The following is an 18,289-nucleotide window of genomic DNA, read 5'->3' on the forward strand; positions in this document are numbered from 1 at the left end:
AGAGCAAGATATAATGGCCTTAAACTGAAGGAGGGGATATTTAGATGGGATGTTTGGGAAAAATGTTGCCCTGTGAGGGCTGTGGCTGCCCCTGGATCCCTGGCAGTGCCCAAGGCCAGGCTGGACATTGGGGCTTGGAGCAGCCTGGGGCAGTGGAAGGTGTCAGGGTTGGAACTGGGTGACCTTTAAGGTCTCCTCCAACCTAAACCATTCCATGATTCTCTGATATATTTCCCTTGTGGTTTATTCAAGGAAATAATCCTGTCATGTGTGTCCGAGCACCCATTTAACCCAAGTGGTGACCAGAACAGCTCCTTCTGGCCAGGGTGATTCCACATCCTAATTAATTTACAAATGAACAGTTTCAGGCTATGGAGCTTGGCTCTCCTGAGCCTCTCCTACCTCTGGTTACTGTGTGTCCTTAGGGGACATGCTTGGCCTGTCAGGAGAGGTAGGTCAGAAAATCCCTAAAAGGCTCAGCTAATGATATTTTTCCTTTGCTGCCAGAGTTGCAGGGCCAGTTCCTTTGTGTTTAGCCCCAAGTGAATAGTTCCCAGCCTGTTGGTCTGTGGGATGTGTAAAGAGCAAACTCCTTCCAGCAAAGAGAAACAAACCACTCTCAAGTCATTCCTTCAGGTTTCTTTCGTCTCTTCACACAGAGGATTCCCCAAATCCTCACAGGCAGAGCCTTGAAACACAGCACTTCCCTGGCACACGGATGTCACAGTAGTCCTGTGGTGTAAAAGCAGGGGATGGAGCAGGATTTGGCTCAGAGCAGCTGCAAATTCCCATCTGTGAACTCTGTGGAGCTCCGAGGTTCAGCATCTGTGTTACTTTATGGAAATCCCGGCTTGTTTACTCCGTGCTTGTCACATTCATCAGCTCAGCCAGGGGTGATGCAAGAGCTTCAGAGAGCACCAGGCCATGGATGGGAAGTGTGAGCACCCTGGGGCTGCTGTGCTGCTCCTGTGGGAAGGGGGAAATGTGGGAAATGCACTGTGTGCCCACACCAGGTGTGCTGGGCCATCCTGGTAGCCTGGAGAAGGAGTTTATGGCTCATCTTGGCCCCACTGGAGCAATCCATGAGAGCTCTCAGAACTCAGCTCCATGGTGGTGCCAGGGGGTAGAGGCTGCAGAGGGTTGGTCTATGCTGAAGCTGCCACAGCTCCTTCAGTCATCCCAATCCAGCTTCCAGCCAGGGAGCCTGGGCCTTGCTGGCAGAGCAGGTTGGGGTGTGGAGCAGGCTGGAGAGGCTCCTGAATATTCATGGGGTGGGATGGTTTGGCTTGGAAGGGAGCTTAAAGCTCATCCAGTCCAACTCTCTGCCACCTTCCACTAGACCAGGTTGCTCCAACCCTGTCCAGCCTGGCTTGAACACTTCCCAGGATAGGCATTGGTAGGAAATACCCATCTTGGAGGCATCTCCCTGTCGTTGCCAGTCGTGACAGTCGATGTGTGCCAACAACAGAAACCCTGCCAGGGAACCTTTGTCCTGAGCTGTAACACTGACCTGGATGTGCCAGTGCACTCCCTGCTTTCACTCCTTGTTTTCCTGGGCAAACAGTGACCTGTTTACACATTGCCCTAATCCTGGCTATAAATAAACATTACTTTCTAGGCCTGTATCCCACAGCTTTGGGATTTTTCCTACCAGCAGCACCCCAGGACACACAGCCTTTGTGTGTCTTCCTGATCATTGCCTGTTGATCTTCCCAACACCCAGCCATGCCTGGCAATGAAAAAAGGCCTCACTGCCTTCCTGCCTGTTGGTTGGTCACAGGTCCCTGAGCGTGAGCAGCGTCTCCTCCGTGTCCAGTGCCTCGTCCAGCAGCAGCTCCGTGCGCAGCGCCGACTCCGAGGACATGTACGCGGACCTGGCCAGCCCCGTGTCCTCGGCCAGCTCCCGCTCCCCCACCCCGGCCCAGCAGAAGAAAGGTACAGCTACCTGCTTTGGTGGGGTTTTATTCCTCTAGGGAGTCTTTGGAAAAGAAGGGAAGAGCAGAGATCCTTCCCTGGGAATACTGCGGGCTCCGGGAAAATCACTGAGCAGAGGCGAGACAGGAGCCCAGAGGTGCTGTGAGGCTGTGGAGCAAATTTACGTCCACATCCTTCCCTCCCTGTGCCTCTGGTTGTCTCATCCCTTTTCCTGCCTGGCAGTTCTGCCTCTCCCTCACCCCGTTCTCCTTCACCCTTGGAAGGTGACGTAAATCTGGACAACTCCAGTATCACGTTGCTCTTCCTCTGCTCGTTCCAGACCGTAGCAGAGTCGGTGGCAAAAGCCTTTTGTTCCTTGTCTTTTGTGTTCCTCTTTGTGGAAATTCTGGTTTCCTGAGTCCCTTAACCTCGGAGCCACGTGCTGAGTTACTGCTGTGGGCTTTTCCCATCCCTGGAGCAGCGTCCTCTTGCCCAAAGGGCAAGCAGGCAACAGGAATCGTTCCCAAGTCACCACTTGTGCTCTGTGCTCCCTACAGGAAAGTCAAAAAAAGAAGACAGTGCTAAAGAGGAGAAGAGGAAACGGGATGTGCCCGCTCAGCTCCTGAAATCAGCCAAGCCCACCCCAGGAAGCAAATCCCAGCAGGTGCCCCAGGGCCAGCAGCCCTCGGCCCCCCAGGCGCAGCAGGGCGGCTTCAGTGGGCACAAGGAGATCAAACTGACGCTCCTGAACAAGGTGAGGTTCCCTGGTGGCTGGCATTCCCTGGTGGCTGGCATTCCCTGCTCCCAGGGGCCTGAGCAGCAGGGGATGCATCCCGGCAGGAGGGGAACTCCAGGCTCGGCGCTGTTGGGATGAGCTCAGCCGGGAAGGTCTGGGGCTGGCTTGGAGGGCGGCACAGAGAACCAGTCTGGCAGCACACACCCTGTGGTGGCTTCACTTTGGGACTGTGTTGGCGGCTTCCCTGGGGCACATTCCTGCTGCAGCTTCCAGGCTCTTCCCCGCTTGCTCGAAGGTCCCGCGTGTGCCGGGGCCTTTCCCACTGGGAGATGCTCCGGGCACGCTTCCTGTGCCATGCCAGAGCGGGCTGGGAACAGCCAGGCACCGAGCCCAGAGGGGCAAGTGGCGAGAGCCTCAGTTTGCCAGGGTGCCCACCTGGCTCTTCCCCTTGCCACTGATCCTGCTGCCCCGGTTTGGAGCCCTCGGCGCAGATCCCAATCCGCAGCATGTGGGGGAGTTGGGCCTCGTGGGGTTTGGTGCCGGGGCAGGGTGTTGGCCCCATCACGTGGGCAGGTTCCTGTTTTTGATATTTTGCTCTGCCAGCCCAAATTCCCCGGCGCAGTCTGAGGCTGCAGATTTTTCTACTTCCCTGTGCTCTGACGTGAGGAGGCTTTATCAGAGGCAGGAAGCTGCTCCGGAGGGAGGAGTGTGCAGTGATACATGACAGCCTGCAAAAAGGCACGGCTCTACATGCCTGCTTCACATCTGCTATCCTTGGTGCTGCTGGACAAAAAAACATCCCAAAAAGCTGCTGTTGTCCCGTTCCTGTGCTGAAATTAGTGCAGCGTTAGCCCCAGTGCAGGGGAGTGTTGCTGTTGGCTGCCGGTGGTTGGGAGTAACGTGGATTCGGGGATGGCTGGGACTGGTGTGTGCAGAGTTCATTGGGAAAGGGGTTAGCAGGAGCCAGGCAGCACATCCCAGGGGATGGTTGTGCCTGTTTCCCTCTCCAGAGGGAAGTGGCTGCTCAGCTCTGTTGTTTTAATTCCATTGCAGGCAGCTGACAAAGGAAGCAGGAAGAGATACGAGCCAGCAGACAAAGAGAGGCCGACCTCTCCTCCAGCCAAACGGGCCAACCTGTCACCTGACAGAGGTGAGGCATCAGCCAGCCCCGGCTCCTGCTTTCCAGCAGCTGGAAAGATCCATTGCAGTCCTTCCAAAACCTCACAGTGGGATTGCCACCAGATAAAGGGGCTATATTGACCATCCTGCTGCAAAAACACAAGCAGAGGTGTGCCCACATTGTGCCTAGTGTGGCTCCCCTGTGTCCCTGGAAGTCCTCTCCAAAAAAAATAACCCCTTGGCTTTGACACATCCACCCCACGGCCTTCTGCTCGCTGCTGCTGGCCTGGGATGTGGCTGTGGAAATCAGGTTTAGGTTGGATATTAGGAAAGATTTTTTTCCCAGAAAGGATTAGAACAGACTGTCAGGGCAGTGGGGGAGTCCCCATCCCTGGCAGTGTTCAAAAAGGTGGGGATGTGGCACTTGGGGACAGGGTTAGGGGTGCCCATGGTGGTGCTGGGCTAAGGCTTGGATTGGATGATGTGAAGTTCTCTTCCAGACCTCACCCATTCCGTGATTCCAAGTCACAGGAGTTCCCTTTGGTGCATCCCGGAGTTTTGCCAGCCCCGTACCCCGGCGCTGGTGGCGGTGCTTCGAAAGGGAGCGCGGGCTGCCAAGCAGGGATGGAGGGATGCAATCCCTGCCTGCATCACCATCCCGGGAAATGAGCTGATTGCCCCACCTCGGGCAACCCGCTCTGCCCTGGATGTTTAGAAAGACCTGGGCTTTCCAAGTGCTCTCCTGGGCCTCAGTCCTCCCCAGCAGCAGGAACAGCTGGGAAAACCAAGCTGGCAGCCACAGAGAGGGACCTCGGTGCCACCCTCCAGCCTTTGCTGTGGCTGCCAAGGGGCAGAGGGGGTGGGGGACAGTTGGCAGCCAGAGGTGGCGGCTGGTGACGTCGGAGCTGCCACGTGATGTTGTTTTCCCTGGTGGCTCAGCTGTAGGTGGATCCTGTTGACTCTGGGTGCCAGCCAGCAGCAGCTCTGTGCTAATAACCTGCAACGCTATTATTAACCGTGCTAATAGCCTGCAACGTTCACCTCCTGCAAGGGCAGCCTGCGAGGGACTGCCTGAGGTTGAAGTTCACTGGGGTCTGGTTCACACACGAGCGACGGGGCCAGACCAGCACAGCTTCTAGGGAGGCATCGATGTCATCCTCTGCTTCTTGTTGTCTCTGTGTTACCAGTTTTTAAGCTGTAGCAAATCATGGAAGCTCAGATTGGTTTGGGCTGGAAGGGAGCAAAGACCAGGGACACCTTCCCAAGGCCCGTCCAGCCTGGCTTTGAACACTCCAGGGATGGGGAGTCCAAGCCATGGAACTCCAAATCCAGTGGCAAACGTGCCCTTGGCTGAGTTGGGACTGAGCCCCTCGGCATCCCAGCACCAAACTGGTCAGTGGTGGTGGCCTGAGTGTGTCAGCTGGGCTGGGGCTGTCCCAGTGTGCATCCTGAGGAGCAGAGGGCTGCCCTGGCACACACAGGGGCTGCTGCCACCAGGGGCTGGGCACCTTTGCTTCCCTCAGTGCTGCTCCAGCTGAGGTCAGTGCAGGGCAGCAGGTCCACAGGCTGCCCTCCAGGTAGAATTCCCTGTCTGTTCCTGGGATAACCCAGCTGCTCCCCAGCATCCCTGAGTGCCCAGGGCAGCTCTGCTGGGGCAGGGCCTGGCAGTTGAGCTGTGCTGAACAAACACGGGGGTGCTGCTGGCTCTGAAAGCAGCAGAGCTGCCCTCGCCTGTCCCTCCTGGAGCCAATACACCCTGTGAGCCACCAGAGCAGAGCCAGCAGCTCTGCAGGCACCAAATGCCATGGAAGAGCCTTATTCCAGCAGCTGGAAGGTGAGGAGGGGCAGTGGAAGGTGGTGTGTCCAGGTGACCGTGGGGCACAGCCCTGACTGGCTTCTCTGCTCCCCCTGAGGTGTGGGGGGCACAACAGGGAGGTTCTTCCAGCTGCTGCTGAACTTGGCTTTTTTTGGGGCATCATCTGGTCAATCACTGCAGGCAGGGGGTGACCTGTGCCTTGGTGGCAAGCAGGAAAATGAAGGAATGTCCTTTTCCTCTCCCGCCAGGCTCTCGCGATAGGAAGGCGACCGGGAGACTCTCGTCCCCCAAACAGGAGCGGCAGCGGGGTCAGAACCCGAAACCTTCCCCTGCACAGGCAGACAGGTGAGTGCTGCTGCTTCTCCTGGGCCACACAGCTCTCCAGGGGCTCCAGCCCTGCTCCTCCAGGGGCTCCAGCCCCGCTCCCAGCGCCTCCCAGGCTCTCCCAGGCCAGCAGTTCCAGTTACCATGGAGCACACATGAAGGACATGGAGCTGTCTGGGCGAGTGCCAGCGGTGCCAGGGCTTCGTGCAGAGCCTCCAGCTGGGCCATTGCTGCTGGGAGAAGAGCAGGAGCACCAGCAGCCAAGTGGGTCAGGAGTGAGCTCAGCCTGTGCCCCTGCAGCTCATTAGCGTGGTGTTAACGAGCAACAGAGTACAACCCCTTTCCCCTGCCCAGCTCCTCCTGGACAGGAGTGCCCAATTCCCCTTTTCCCAGCCCTACCCCCAGCTGCTCCCCTTGCTGCTGTGCTTTGTTCAGGGTGTCCCCTGCACGGGGCAGGGCAGGGACAGCCCTGCCTTTGCACCTTCCCGTGCAGCTGACCAGTGACCAGCTCAGCCCAGCTGTGCCCTCTGCAGCGCTGGGAATGTCCCAGTGCAGAGCTGGCTGTGTGGCTCCGGGGGCTGGAGGGTTGTGGAACATGTGGGACACACCTGGAGCTCCCTCAGTCCTCCCTGCCCACAGCAGATGCTGCTGCTTTGCCTTTTTCCACCTCTCTGAGGATCTCTGGGAGCAAACATCACAGGGAAGGGGCTGAAGGATTTGGGATTGGGGGGACACTCCAGGGCTGCTCTCCCCTCTGTGTCTCAACAGGGAGCTGCTCCCTGCAGCCACGAGCTGGTGCCGAGTTTAATCCTGGGAATCTGGGAAGCCCTGTGGAATAGCTGGTTTTTTACTCTTTCAGCCAGTTTTCAACCCAGGGCCTCCTGTCTCCAACCTCTTTCTCCCACCTGCTCCTGGAGCGATGTGCTACATGTGGCACTTCCTGATACTCTGCTTAACTCAGGAATTCGGGAGAAATTCCTCCCTATGAGGGTGGGCAGGCCCTGGCACAGGATGCCCAGAGCAGCTGGGGCTGCCCCTGGATCCCTGGCAGTGCCCAAGGCCAGGCTGGACACTGGGGCTTGGAGCAGCCTGGAACAGTGGGAGGTGTCCCTGCCCATGGAAAGAGATGATTTTTAAAGGCCTTTCCAACACAAATTCCATGATTCCAGTATGGTTTAGTGTGGACAGTGGGGCTCAGTTGCACCTTGGATTCCCGTGCAGCCGATGCCTTTGGGCTGTTCCCAGCTCCTCTCACTCCCATCTCCCTCTCTCCCTGCAGGAAACGCCAGCTGTCCCCTCAGTCCAAGAGCTCCAGCAAAGTCACGAGTGTCCCGGGCAAGGGCTCGGAGCCGGGCCCCGCGGCCGCCAAGGGCAGCAAATCCAGCACCCTGTCCCGGCGGGAGGAGCTCCTGAAGCAGCTCAAGGCGGTGGAAGACGCCATCGCCCGCAAACGGGCCAAAATCCCGGGAAAAGTATAGTGGGCCGTGCCCCGTAGTGACTGTTGATGTTTTTATAAATAGTGGAAAAAGCGGCTGCTTTGGGATTTTGCAGTTCCTGTCTTCATTTTGGCCGCGGTTCTTTTTAAAAAACCCACACAAAACAAAAAAATTAAGGAAGTTTTGTCCAGCCGGGAAGGCCCGCGACGAATGGCTCCGGGAGGGCTCCGGAGCCGTGTAAATTCTGCACAGAGGACTCCAGCCCTGTGGGGTGCTCCCACTTCTCCTGTGTCCCCTCTCCTCTTTGCTAGCCTCGAGTTGTATTCTCCTAGTTAGCCCTGCTGTGTGTTGAGTGTCTTCAGCAATGCAGTTCTAGTCCCGTGTGCCGAGAGAGCCGAAAACTGCTGTGAACTGCTGGCAACGCCCCTCCTCCCCCAGGAAAAAAATATATATATTCCTGCCTCAGTCCCCTCGGGAATGACCTGTCGTTTCTTTGGAGCAGGGGATCGGTTCAGTTGATTTCCCAGGAGCCCTGCAGGTGTTGTGGGCATGTCCGTCTGCCAGGAGGGTCCTTCTTCCTTTGATTTTTCCTTTTATTTTTTTGTTGGGTTTTTTTCTTTTTTTTTTTTTCTTTTTTTCCTTTTTTTTTCTTTTTTTTCTTTTTCTTTTTTTTTTTTTTTTTTTTTTTTTTTGGAGGGATCTCCCTGAAATAAAATATTTTGATAACCAGTTTTTCCTTTTCCTGCTCTTCTCTGCATCTCCCTTGCCTTGGGGGCAGGGAGGGGTCTGTACTCCCCTCCCTTTGGGGGTTTTTGGGATGTGAACAGCTCTGTGGATATGGAAAAGCTGCTCTGTTTCCTGGGGGAGCACCCAGTGTGTGAAACCAGTATCCCACTGGTGTGTGACTGGGGGGTGCTCTGCAGCCTCTGCCCTGCCTGGCGTCATCGAGGGGTCCCTCTGATAAATCCCCCTAATTTAGGGAACGACGCTTGGGGGCCCTGAATGTCCCAATGGATCTCCCAGGCTCCTTGTTCCCAATGTCCTACTGCTGTGAAGTGTTAGTGGGGGGTATCTGGGGCTGCCCCTGACAAACCCCTCTCGTTTCAGGAATAATTTTTGGGGTCCCTGGGATTTCCCATCCTCCAGCCCTGCTCCTTGTTCCCAGTATGAACCCAGCATCCTCCTGGTGCTGTTGGAGGCCGCGGGGCCGTTCTGGAGCGAGGAGTCCCAGCAGGGGGTGATGACAGTCCCTCAGCTCTTCCCAGGTTGCCCAATTTGGGATTTCTGCCCGGGAATGTTGTGGTGATCTCACGGTGCGGGTGACGCAACAAGGCACGGCCTGGGGGATGCCCGTCCCGTGTCACCAGGGCAGCCCTGGACACCCCTTCCCACCTCCCTCCTAAAATTCTGGAGGTGTGAGGCGCCCGTATTCCCGGCTGGCACACGTGGAGCGGAGAAGGAAGTGCCGGCCCGCGGGGAGGAGGAAGGAACCTGGAGCTGGAGTTTCCAGGTGTGTGCACATCACCTGCCCGGCCCTATAAAACGGAGGCGGCGGCTGCGGCGCTGCCACTCGGCCGCCTCATCCCTGGGGCTGCACTTCCCAAGGGCTCCCCCCCAAATTTTGGCGTGCTCCCTCCCCAAATTTGGGTTTGTTCCCCCGCCCTCCCCCCCCCCCCCCCAAATTTTGGCGTGGTCCCTCGACATCTGGCTGATGGTAACGTGGGGTCTGGGGGGACCTGGGGGATGTTGGGGGGTGAGAGGGGAAAGTGTGGGGCTGGGAGGGGGCGTGTGTGTGTTCGCGTGTGCCATGTCCTGTGCAGGGCTTTATGTGAGGGTCGCACACCGTGTGCAGGGCTCTGTGTGTGTTTATCAGGTGCGTGTGTGGTTTGATCTCTGTGCGTGTCACGCACCGTCTGCGGGGTTCTCTGTGTGCGTGAGTTTTGTGTGTGTGTTACACGCCATGTGCGGGGCTCTGCGTGTGTTTTATGTGTGCGAGAGTGTTCATTATATGTGGTTTATGTCCTGTGCAGGGCTCTGTGTGTGTTCTCTGTCATGTGCAGGGCTCTGTGTGTGTGAGAGAGAGTTTTCATGATGTGTGTGTGTTACACGCCATGTGCAGGGCTCTGTGTGTGTTTTCTGTCCTGTGCAGGGCTCTGTGTGTGTTTATCACATCTGTGTGTGTGTTTGTGTGTTCATTATCTGTGTTCCCTGTCATGTGCAGGGTGCTCTGTTTATTATGTGTGTGTGTGTGTTGCACGCAGTGTGCAGGGTTCTGTGTCTCTGTGGGTGTGTTTTTATGTCTCTGTGGTTTTATCTGTATTTATATCTGGGGGGATGAGTGTCTGTGTGTGTCTGTGTGTGTGTGTGTATTTGTGTGTGTCTGTGTGTGCACACCTGTGCCCAGGTGTGGGGGTGTGCAAAGCCTTCCCAGCTCAGCGGTGGGCACACCTGTGCCAGTGCTCTGTGTGTGTGTATGTATTTCTATGTATTTATACGTGTTTATATGTGTTTATATGTGTTTGTATGTGTTTGTATGTGTTTGTATGTGTTTGTATGTATGTCTGTGCTGGGTGGGATCACAGCCCGCATTCCATGAGCAGCCCTGTGCACACACAGAGGGGTCCCGGTGTGTGTTTGGCAGCCGTGGGCACAGGGACTGTTGGGTGCTGTCCCTGTCCCCACCTGTGTGTGCACTATCAACACACACAGATTTTTATTTATTACTGCAGGGACATGATTTAATATTCATATTCAATTCGATGTTATTTTTATTTGTTATGTTCATTTTCTAGTTCATTTTATATGTATATTTATAGTCTCTATTTCTTTACATTATCCTTTTCTTTATATTATCTCTTCTTTTATATTTATTTACTTATTTATAGTTATGTTAATTTTACGTCCTTAAATATTAAAAATATGCTTATATTTTTATATTTTATATATCGATTTATAGTTATTTCTAATTTATTTTATTTTATTTATTTATCCTTATTTCCACTCCATTTACTCATTGTATTTACCTTTATTTCTATTTTAGTTCTATTATTTATTTATTTGTTATTTATATTTTCTTTATTCAGGTTCTTTCTTTCTATTATTTCTTTCTATTATTTGGTTCTATTTCCGGGGGTCGTTTATCCTTTATATACACAGGTGTTTTCTGTGCCAGTGTGGGTGTGCATGCACAGGCAGTGTCTGCACAGGATTACCTGCAGATGTGTGTGTGTGCACAGACATTTGCTACTCCTGTGGGGTGGTATCAAATAGATAAACATATAAATATATAAATAGATGAATAAATATAAATCTATATACACGTCTATGCATACACACACATATATATATAAAATATATATGTGTGTATGTGTACTGTGCTATATATGCATGGATATATATACACATAATATATAATATAGAATATATAATACATAATATACAATATACAATATATAATATATATTATATACAATATACAATATAAAATATAAAATATAAAATATATAATATATATTATATATTATATAATATATAATATATAATCGATCCTAGATTATATAATAGATTATAGATTATAGATATCACATTATGTATATTCATTATATATATTATATATTGTGTTTATATATTGAGAGACATACTATTGCATATATATATATAATATAATATATACTATGCAATATAATATATACTATATAATATATATCATTATATATAATAGGGCATATACGTGTGCTGCTGTATATATATAATATATAATATATAATATATAATATATAATATATAATATATAATATATAATATATAATATATAATATATAATACATATCACACTATGTATATTAATTATATATATTCTATATTGTGTTTATATATTGTATGAGATACATACTATCATGTATATTATATAATATATACCATTATCCATAATATACTATATATAATATATAACATATATATAAGGACATATACGTGTGCTGCTGGATATATATAATATATACCATATACCATATACTATATACTATATACTATATACTACATATCACATTATGTACATTAAATTACCTACATTCTATATTGTGTTTGTATATGGTATGAGATACTTACTATCGTGTATATTATATAGTATAGGGGGTGTGTGTGTGTGCACAGCTCCGTGTGTGTGTATTCCTTCTGTGTCTGTGTGTGTTTATATATTCTGTATTCTGTATGTGTGTATATATATTCTTTTTTCCCCTGTGGGTATATAGGTGTGTGTGTGTGTGTGCACGTCCTGCACACCTGTGCCACCTTTTGGGCTTTTGGGGTGGAGGCTGTGATACCTCTGTGCATGTACTGTGTGTGGGCACATATATATATATATACATACTCTCTGCACATATATATATGTGTGTGTGCACGTGTATTCTCTCTGTATATATGTTTACATATATATATACACATGCATACATATATAATATATATTATATATTATATATATATATATATTCTCTCTGTATATATGTATACATATATATACATATATATAAAATATATAATATATATATATTATACATATATTCTGTCTGTATATATGTATATATATATAAATATTCTCTCTGTATATATATATATATATATGAAAATATATATGTAAAAATACGTGTGTGTATTCTCTGTATATATGTATACATATATATACATACATATATATAGAATATATATATGTATGTATATATAAAAATATATAATACATATACATAATATATATAATATATATTATATATATTCTCTCTATATATGTACACATATATATACATACATATATATAAAATATATTAAATACATATATATAAAATATATTAAATACATATATATACACGCATATATATATAAAAATATATAATACATACATAATTATATATATATTATATATATATTCTGTATATATGTATACATATATATACATACATATATATAAAATATATAAAATACATATATATATAATATATAATACATATATATACACATACATATATATATAAATATATACATATATATTATATATATTATGTATATTATCTATATTATATATATTCTCTCTGTATATATGTATACATATATATATTCTCTCTGTATATATATAAATAGATATATGTGTGTGTGTATTCTCTCTGTATATATGTATACATATATCTATAAATATATATATATGTGTGTGTGTGTTTATACGTATACATATATATGCATGTGTGAGTGTGGAGGACATTGTGTGCGTCCGTGCATGTATGTACATGAGTGTGCTATTTTTCTTGGGGTGGGATACACCCCTAGAAATATATAGATATAGATATAGATATATAGGGATAGAGAGAGAGATAGATATAGAGATATATTGATATAGACTTACAGATATATATAGATAGATAGATAGATAGATAGATAGATAGATAGAGATAGTGATGACAGAAAGATAGAGAAAATATATTTTGCTAGATGTAGATATAGATATACATAGAGAGAGAGATAAAGGTAAATACAGATATATAACTATCTAGATATAGAGATACATAGAGATTCAGAGATGATATATAGATATCTACTTACAGATAAAAAGATAGATACTATATATAGACATACAGATATAGATTGCACATGCAGAGACATATAGAAATAGATATATAGAGATATATAGGTGATAGATGATAGATAGATATAGATAGACAGATACAGAGATAGATAGATAGATAGATAGATAGATAGATAGATAGATAGATAGATAGATAGATAGATAGACGCATGATAGATGGGTGATCTATAGATCTATAGACACACACACGCCCACGCCCCAGGTGCCGTGGGGGTGCACACTATTTTGGGGAGGGCTGTGCTGGGTCCCTTCCCGTCAACCCCGCCTGGCCGGGTGCGACTGTCCCCGCGGGTGTCCCTGGGGCTGTGTGCCTGTCCCCGCGGCTCTCGCTGACGCTCTCTGCTGTCCCCACAGGGCTGGCTGGGTGCCCTGGCCGTGCTGGCGGTGCTGGGGCAGTGCAGGGCGCTGCGGCGGCCCGCGGCTGCCTCTGCCCACTCGCCCGTGCGCTGCTACAGCGGGGCCGAGCTGGAGGACGAGCCCCCGGCGCAGCTGCTGGGCCGCAGCCTGCGCTGGGACCGCCACGTCCCGGTGCAGCTGGTACCGGCGCTGGAGCGGCTGGAGGCCCGGCGGCTGCGGCGGCACCGCCCGCACGCCTGCCCCGCGCTGTCCCTGCGCGCCGGGCTCCGCAGCGAGCCCCACGAGCGCTCCATCTCCCCGTGGCGCTACCGGTGAGTGCCCGCCGCGCCCCGACACCTCGGTTGTCCCTTCCCCCGCCCTTTCCACCGGCTGATCCCAGTCGGGAAGAGCCGGTGGCACAAGGGAAGGTGTCGCCGTGTCCCCGCAGCATCGACGAGGACGAGAACCGCTACCCGCGCAAGCTGGCCTTCGCCGAGTGCCTGTGCAGCGGCTGCGTGGACGTGAAGACCGGCCGGGAGACGACGTCGCTCAACTCGGTGACCATCCACCAGACCATGCTGGTGCTGCGGCGCAAGCCCTGCCCGCTGCCCGCGGGGCTGGGGCTGGTCGCGCTGGAGGTGGATTACATCCGAGTGCCCGTGGGCTGCACCTGCGTCCTGCCCCGCACGGCGCGCTGAGCCCGCGCCCCTCCCCGAAGCGTGACCGTGTCACCGCCCGGCCCCCGCCCGTGCTTGTTTTAGAGCACCCGACCCCGCCAGGGTGTCCCCTCCCCTCGTTATTTATGAGTTATTTATAAGCCTTGCTGCCGGGGGGCTTTTTGTACCCCCTATTTATTGCTGACCCCCGGCCACGGCTGCGACTCCGGGGCCAGCATCGCCCCACGGTGCTCGAGGCCCCCCCGGCCAGACCCTGTGAGTGCTGCCCTGGCGCTTGCTGGTTATTTATTCCCCCCAAAACAGCTATTTATTGTCTCCTCTCTATTGCTATTTAATGCTGCAAATAAAAGCCAACAACCCCTGGCACAGTCCTTGTTCTGTTCCCAGCCAGGGCAGCGGGATGTTGGGAGGCACACACATGGGTGATGCCCAGCTGTGGGACACCCCTCAGCCCCTGCACGGTGGGCAGAGCACCAGTGAACCCAGTGCAGCAGGGCAGGGTGAACTGGGAGGTGATGGGGAGGGCGGCAGGGCACAGGGGTGCCCCACACCCCCAGCCCCAGGGGGGACCCAGCCCTGGCACCCCAACACCCACACCTTTCCCATGGCTCTGCCCCCAGGCACCACATCCCACGGACCTGGTGCCACCCGCCAGGGCCACCCCGCCTGTGCTGGCAGCACCTGGGGGTGCCCTGGGACACCTGCACCCCCCAAGGAGTGTGTGGGGAGGGGGCAGAGGGGGACCTGGAGCAGCTGCTGATCCCAGTGGGATCAAGAATCTGGCACCTGCATCACACCAGGATGGGAGTGGGGAGGGAAATGCTCCCCACATTCCCTGCTGGGGGTTATCCCAGGTTTTGGGGGCTCCTTTGGGACTCACTGTGCAGCTCCAGTGAAACCCTCCACGTTCCACCCCACTGCTGGGTCCGTGAGGATTTTGGGAGGGGACCCTGCAATGGCTGCACCCTGCACATCCCCATCCCGGGTTTGCCCATAATCGCACCGTTTGTCCTCAAAACACGCCCCCAGTGCTGTCCCAGCTGCCCCAGGAGGCTCCCCCCTGGAGCAGGAGGCAGGGGCAGCCGGTGCCTTTCCTACTTTTTATTGCAGCTGCGGAAGTGACAAAAACCAGGGAGAGCTGGAGCAGAGCTGCCTGATCCCCCCGGGGCGCTGGGGATCCCCTGAGGGCTGTGCTCCACAGGGATTTGGGGATCCCTGGGGAACTGGAGGCTGCTTGGAGAGTTGGGACTCTCAGGGAGCGGAGCATGCCCAAGGATTTGGGGATCTTCAGGAGATGGGAAGCCATTGGGGGCTGCAGACCCCACAGGAAGCTGAACATCCCTGGGGATTTGGGGAGGTCCATGAGCAGGGGAGTTCCTAGGAGCTGAAGACCCCATAGGGACTTGAGCATCCCCACGGATTTGGGAATCTCCAGAAGCTGGGAAGCCCCAAGGGCTGGAAACCCCACAGGGAGCACCACATTGCTGGGAATTTGGGAGCTGTGCATCTGTGGGGATTTGGGGACCCCTGGAGCTGGAGACCCTACAGGAAGACAGAGATCCTACAAAGAGCTGAGCATCACTGGGGATTTGGGAATCCCCCTTGAGGGGCTGGGAAGATGATCCCAGAGGTTTGAGCATCACCAGGAGCTGGGGCCCCACCAAGGAACTGAGCACCCCCAGGGTTTGGGGGATCCCCAGGAGCCTGGGGTGGATCTGGGAGCAGCTGGGAAGCAGGAGCGGGAGCAGGGCAGCAGGGCAGGAGGATCCCCTGTTATTCCACCTCCACAGGGATGGGGTTCTCCTGCCCCCCCACCTCTGGCTGCTTCTTGCGGGCATCGGTGGGGGGCCGGGGCGGGGGGTTGCTGGGGGGCTGCTTGATGGTGCCCCCCACCTGCGGCCGCTCCCGGGGCTTCTGCTCGATGGGTCTCCACTCCTCCCCTCGAACTGCGGCCTGTGGGATTGGGAATAGTGCCAAGGAACAACCCTCACCCCAAAAAGGGGCTGTTTGGGGTAGCACAGCTGGGACCAGAACTGGGGGAGGAGGATGTGAGAACCTGTCCACTCCTCCCACCCCAATTGGGATGGGGTTTTCCTGCAGCTCAGTCTGGGAAAGCTCTTGGAATTCACATGGCAGTACTAGTCCGTGGGTTTAGGGGTACCCTCCTCCTCTCAGCCTCCCAAAGCCCCTCAGCACTCACCAGCAGGTAGATGCCGCTGGCGATGCCCAGGCAGACGGTGCCCAGGATGGTGGAGAGGAGGAAACCGGCGGGGACAGCCAGGCTGTGACAGAGATTTGGGGTTCAGAGGGGGTTTGGGAGCCCAGCCCCCAGTCCCGACCCCGCACCCCACTCACGCGGCGTGGAGGATGGCTCGGATGTAATAATTCCTGGTGAGAGGCCCGAGCAGCTTCACCACGGCTGTCAGGTACTTCTGGCCACTGCAGGGGGACATCGGGGGGGTCACACAAGGTGTCCCCACCCAGGACCCCAATCTCCACAAGGATCACCCCAAGGAACCCACCCGTGGGATCCAGCTCTGCTCCCAGCCCACTGCTCCCACATCCCTGTGTTTGGGGGGTACCAGGAGCTCCAGGGCTGCAGGGGGGACACACCACTCACCACCTCTCCATGGTGGAGCCCTTTTTCCGCCTGCTCCTGGGATACTCGAGCAGGCAGACCAGGACGCCTGCCGCGCTGCCGGGGGGGGGGTCAAGGAAAGGCGGGATCGGACCGGGAATAGCCCCAAGGAACAACCCGCATCCCAAAAAGGGGCTGTGTGGGGCAGGGAAAGCACAGCTGGGACCAGGGTGGGGAGATGAGGATGTGACCGACCCCCGACCTCCCCCCTCCACGCCTCCCACCCCGATGAGGACGGGGTTTTCCCGCAGCCCAGCCCCGGGAATGCTGTCGGGAAGGATACATGGAATACGCCGCGAAGTACCAGCCCTTGAACTGCCCCGCCACGGCCACGATCCCGCCCGTCAGCAGGACTGCGGGAACAGCCGGGATGGGGGAATCCGGCCGGGACACGGCCCCGAGGCCAAGACACTGACCCTCAACCCGGGATACCGACCCCCAAACCACGATACAACCCCCCAAACCAACGTACAAACCCTCAGCCTGGGATACAGCTCCCAAAACCAGGGATACAACCCCTAACTCAGGATACGGCACCCCAACCTCGGGATACCACCCCCCAACATGGGATACAGCCTCCCGCAAACCCCAAACCCGGGACTACGGCCCTGGGGACTCTGACAGGCGGGACCCCCTGGATTCAGGGAAGGGAACTGGGGGGTTCCATGGCCACAAGGACTCCAACATGTGGGATGCCGGGGAGATGCTGCGTGCGGGACCCCCTGGATTCAAGGAACTCCAAGGCCTTGGGGGGAGGTTTTTGGCCCCGTGGCCAGAGGAAGAGGAGAGTGGAGGAGGAGCTGAATGAACCGAGGAAGAGAGGGCAGAGGAGGAAGAGAAAAGGAGGAAGCGGAGGGAGGATGGGACTTCCCGGCCGTCCCCGGCACCTCCCGCCTGCACCCCCCGGTCGGTGGGACCGGGACCCGCCCCATCCCCCGGGGCTGTGTCTGGGGGCACCCCCGGCGCTCAGCATCCCCTCCCTGGGCTCAGCATTTGCAGCCCGCCGGCCGCTCACTCCCTCCAGCGCCCCGGGATCCTCTGAAGTGCCCGGCTCCCCCAAGCCCCCCAGCCCCCCGTGCCCCCCGCACTCACTGAGCCCGGCGGCGAGCGCTTGCTCGTTCGCCCACATGGCCCACTCGATCTGCCCCATGGCCCGCACCGGAGCCGGCCCGAGCGCCTTCGACTGCTCCCGGCTCCGCTCGGCTCGGTCCGAGCGGGTCCGGCTGCTCCCGGCTCGGTCGGGTTCGGCTCAGCCGAGCGGGTTCGGCCCGCTGTGCCCGATGGAGTTCGGCTGGTCCCGGCCCGTCCCGGTTCGGCTCCGCTCGGCCGGTCCCGACCCGGAAGGCGGGCGCGGCGTTACCACCCGCCGGCCACGCCCTCTTCACACTGACCACGCCCCCTTCTCACAGGCCACGCCCCCGCGGGGACACGGGAGGGGACAAGGATGGCGCGGAGGGACAGCATCAGCCCCATCCAGGGGCACAGGACCAACCCCAGAGGGGACGTCTGAGGGACACGGGACAGGACCTGTCCTGCCAGGGACAGGGAGGGGACAGGGGATGTGGGATGTGCAAGGGACAGGGGCCGTGTGGAAGGACAGGATCAGCCCCAGCAGTGACAACTTGGGGACATATGGGACAGGAGATGCCACACAGGGGACACAA

At 53.5% G+C, this 18,289-nt stretch overlaps 3 protein-coding genes across 4 annotated transcripts in view; 2 read left to right on the forward strand and 1 right to left on the reverse strand.

The window, feature by feature from the left end:
- The window catches only part of ZC3H18 (zinc finger CCCH-type containing 18), a 43,034-nt gene extending 35,086 nt beyond the window's left edge, over positions 1–7,948 (forward strand). For both annotated transcript variants that reach the window (XM_082289857.1, XM_082289858.1), the window contains 5 exons: positions 1,781–1,935; positions 2,472–2,668; positions 3,704–3,800; positions 5,834–5,930; positions 7,189–7,948. In XM_082289857.1, the coding sequence (XP_082145983.1) occupies positions 1,781–1,935; positions 2,472–2,668; positions 3,704–3,800; positions 5,834–5,930; positions 7,189–7,387 (745 nt within the window). In that variant the 3' untranslated portion in view covers positions 7,388–7,948. The remainder of the gene's footprint in view (positions 1–1,780; positions 1,936–2,471; positions 2,669–3,703; positions 3,801–5,833; positions 5,931–7,188) is intronic.
- Positions 7,949–12,608: 4,660 nt separating this feature from the next.
- On the forward strand, positions 12,609–14,008 carry IL17C (interleukin 17C; the record flags this gene model as incomplete). The annotated part of the gene is made up of 3 exons (XM_082290121.1): positions 12,609–12,614; positions 13,329–13,642; positions 13,759–14,008. 3 exons carry the CDS (start codon positions 12,609–12,611, stop codon positions 14,006–14,008), a joined length of 570 nt encoding a protein of 189 aa, XP_082146247.1.
- A 1,065-nt stretch (positions 14,009–15,073) lies between these two features.
- CYBA (cytochrome b-245 alpha chain) lies at positions 15,074–18,286 on the reverse strand. The gene is made up of 6 exons (XM_082289951.1): positions 17,718–18,286; positions 16,909–16,978; positions 16,608–16,682; positions 16,343–16,426; positions 16,188–16,269; positions 15,074–15,940 (listed from the first exon to the last, which is right to left on the reverse strand). Exons 1-6 carry the CDS (start codon positions 17,773–17,775, stop codon positions 15,761–15,763), a joined length of 549 nt encoding a protein of 182 aa, XP_082146077.1. The 5' UTR covers positions 17,776–18,286; the 3' UTR covers positions 15,074–15,760.
- Positions 18,287–18,289: the final 3 nt, after the last annotated feature.

The sequence above is a fragment of the Coloeus monedula genome (genome assembly GCF_965178545.1).
Source record: "Coloeus monedula genome assembly, chromosome: 13".
NCBI lineage: Eukaryota > Metazoa > Chordata > Aves > Passeriformes > Corvidae > Coloeus > Coloeus monedula.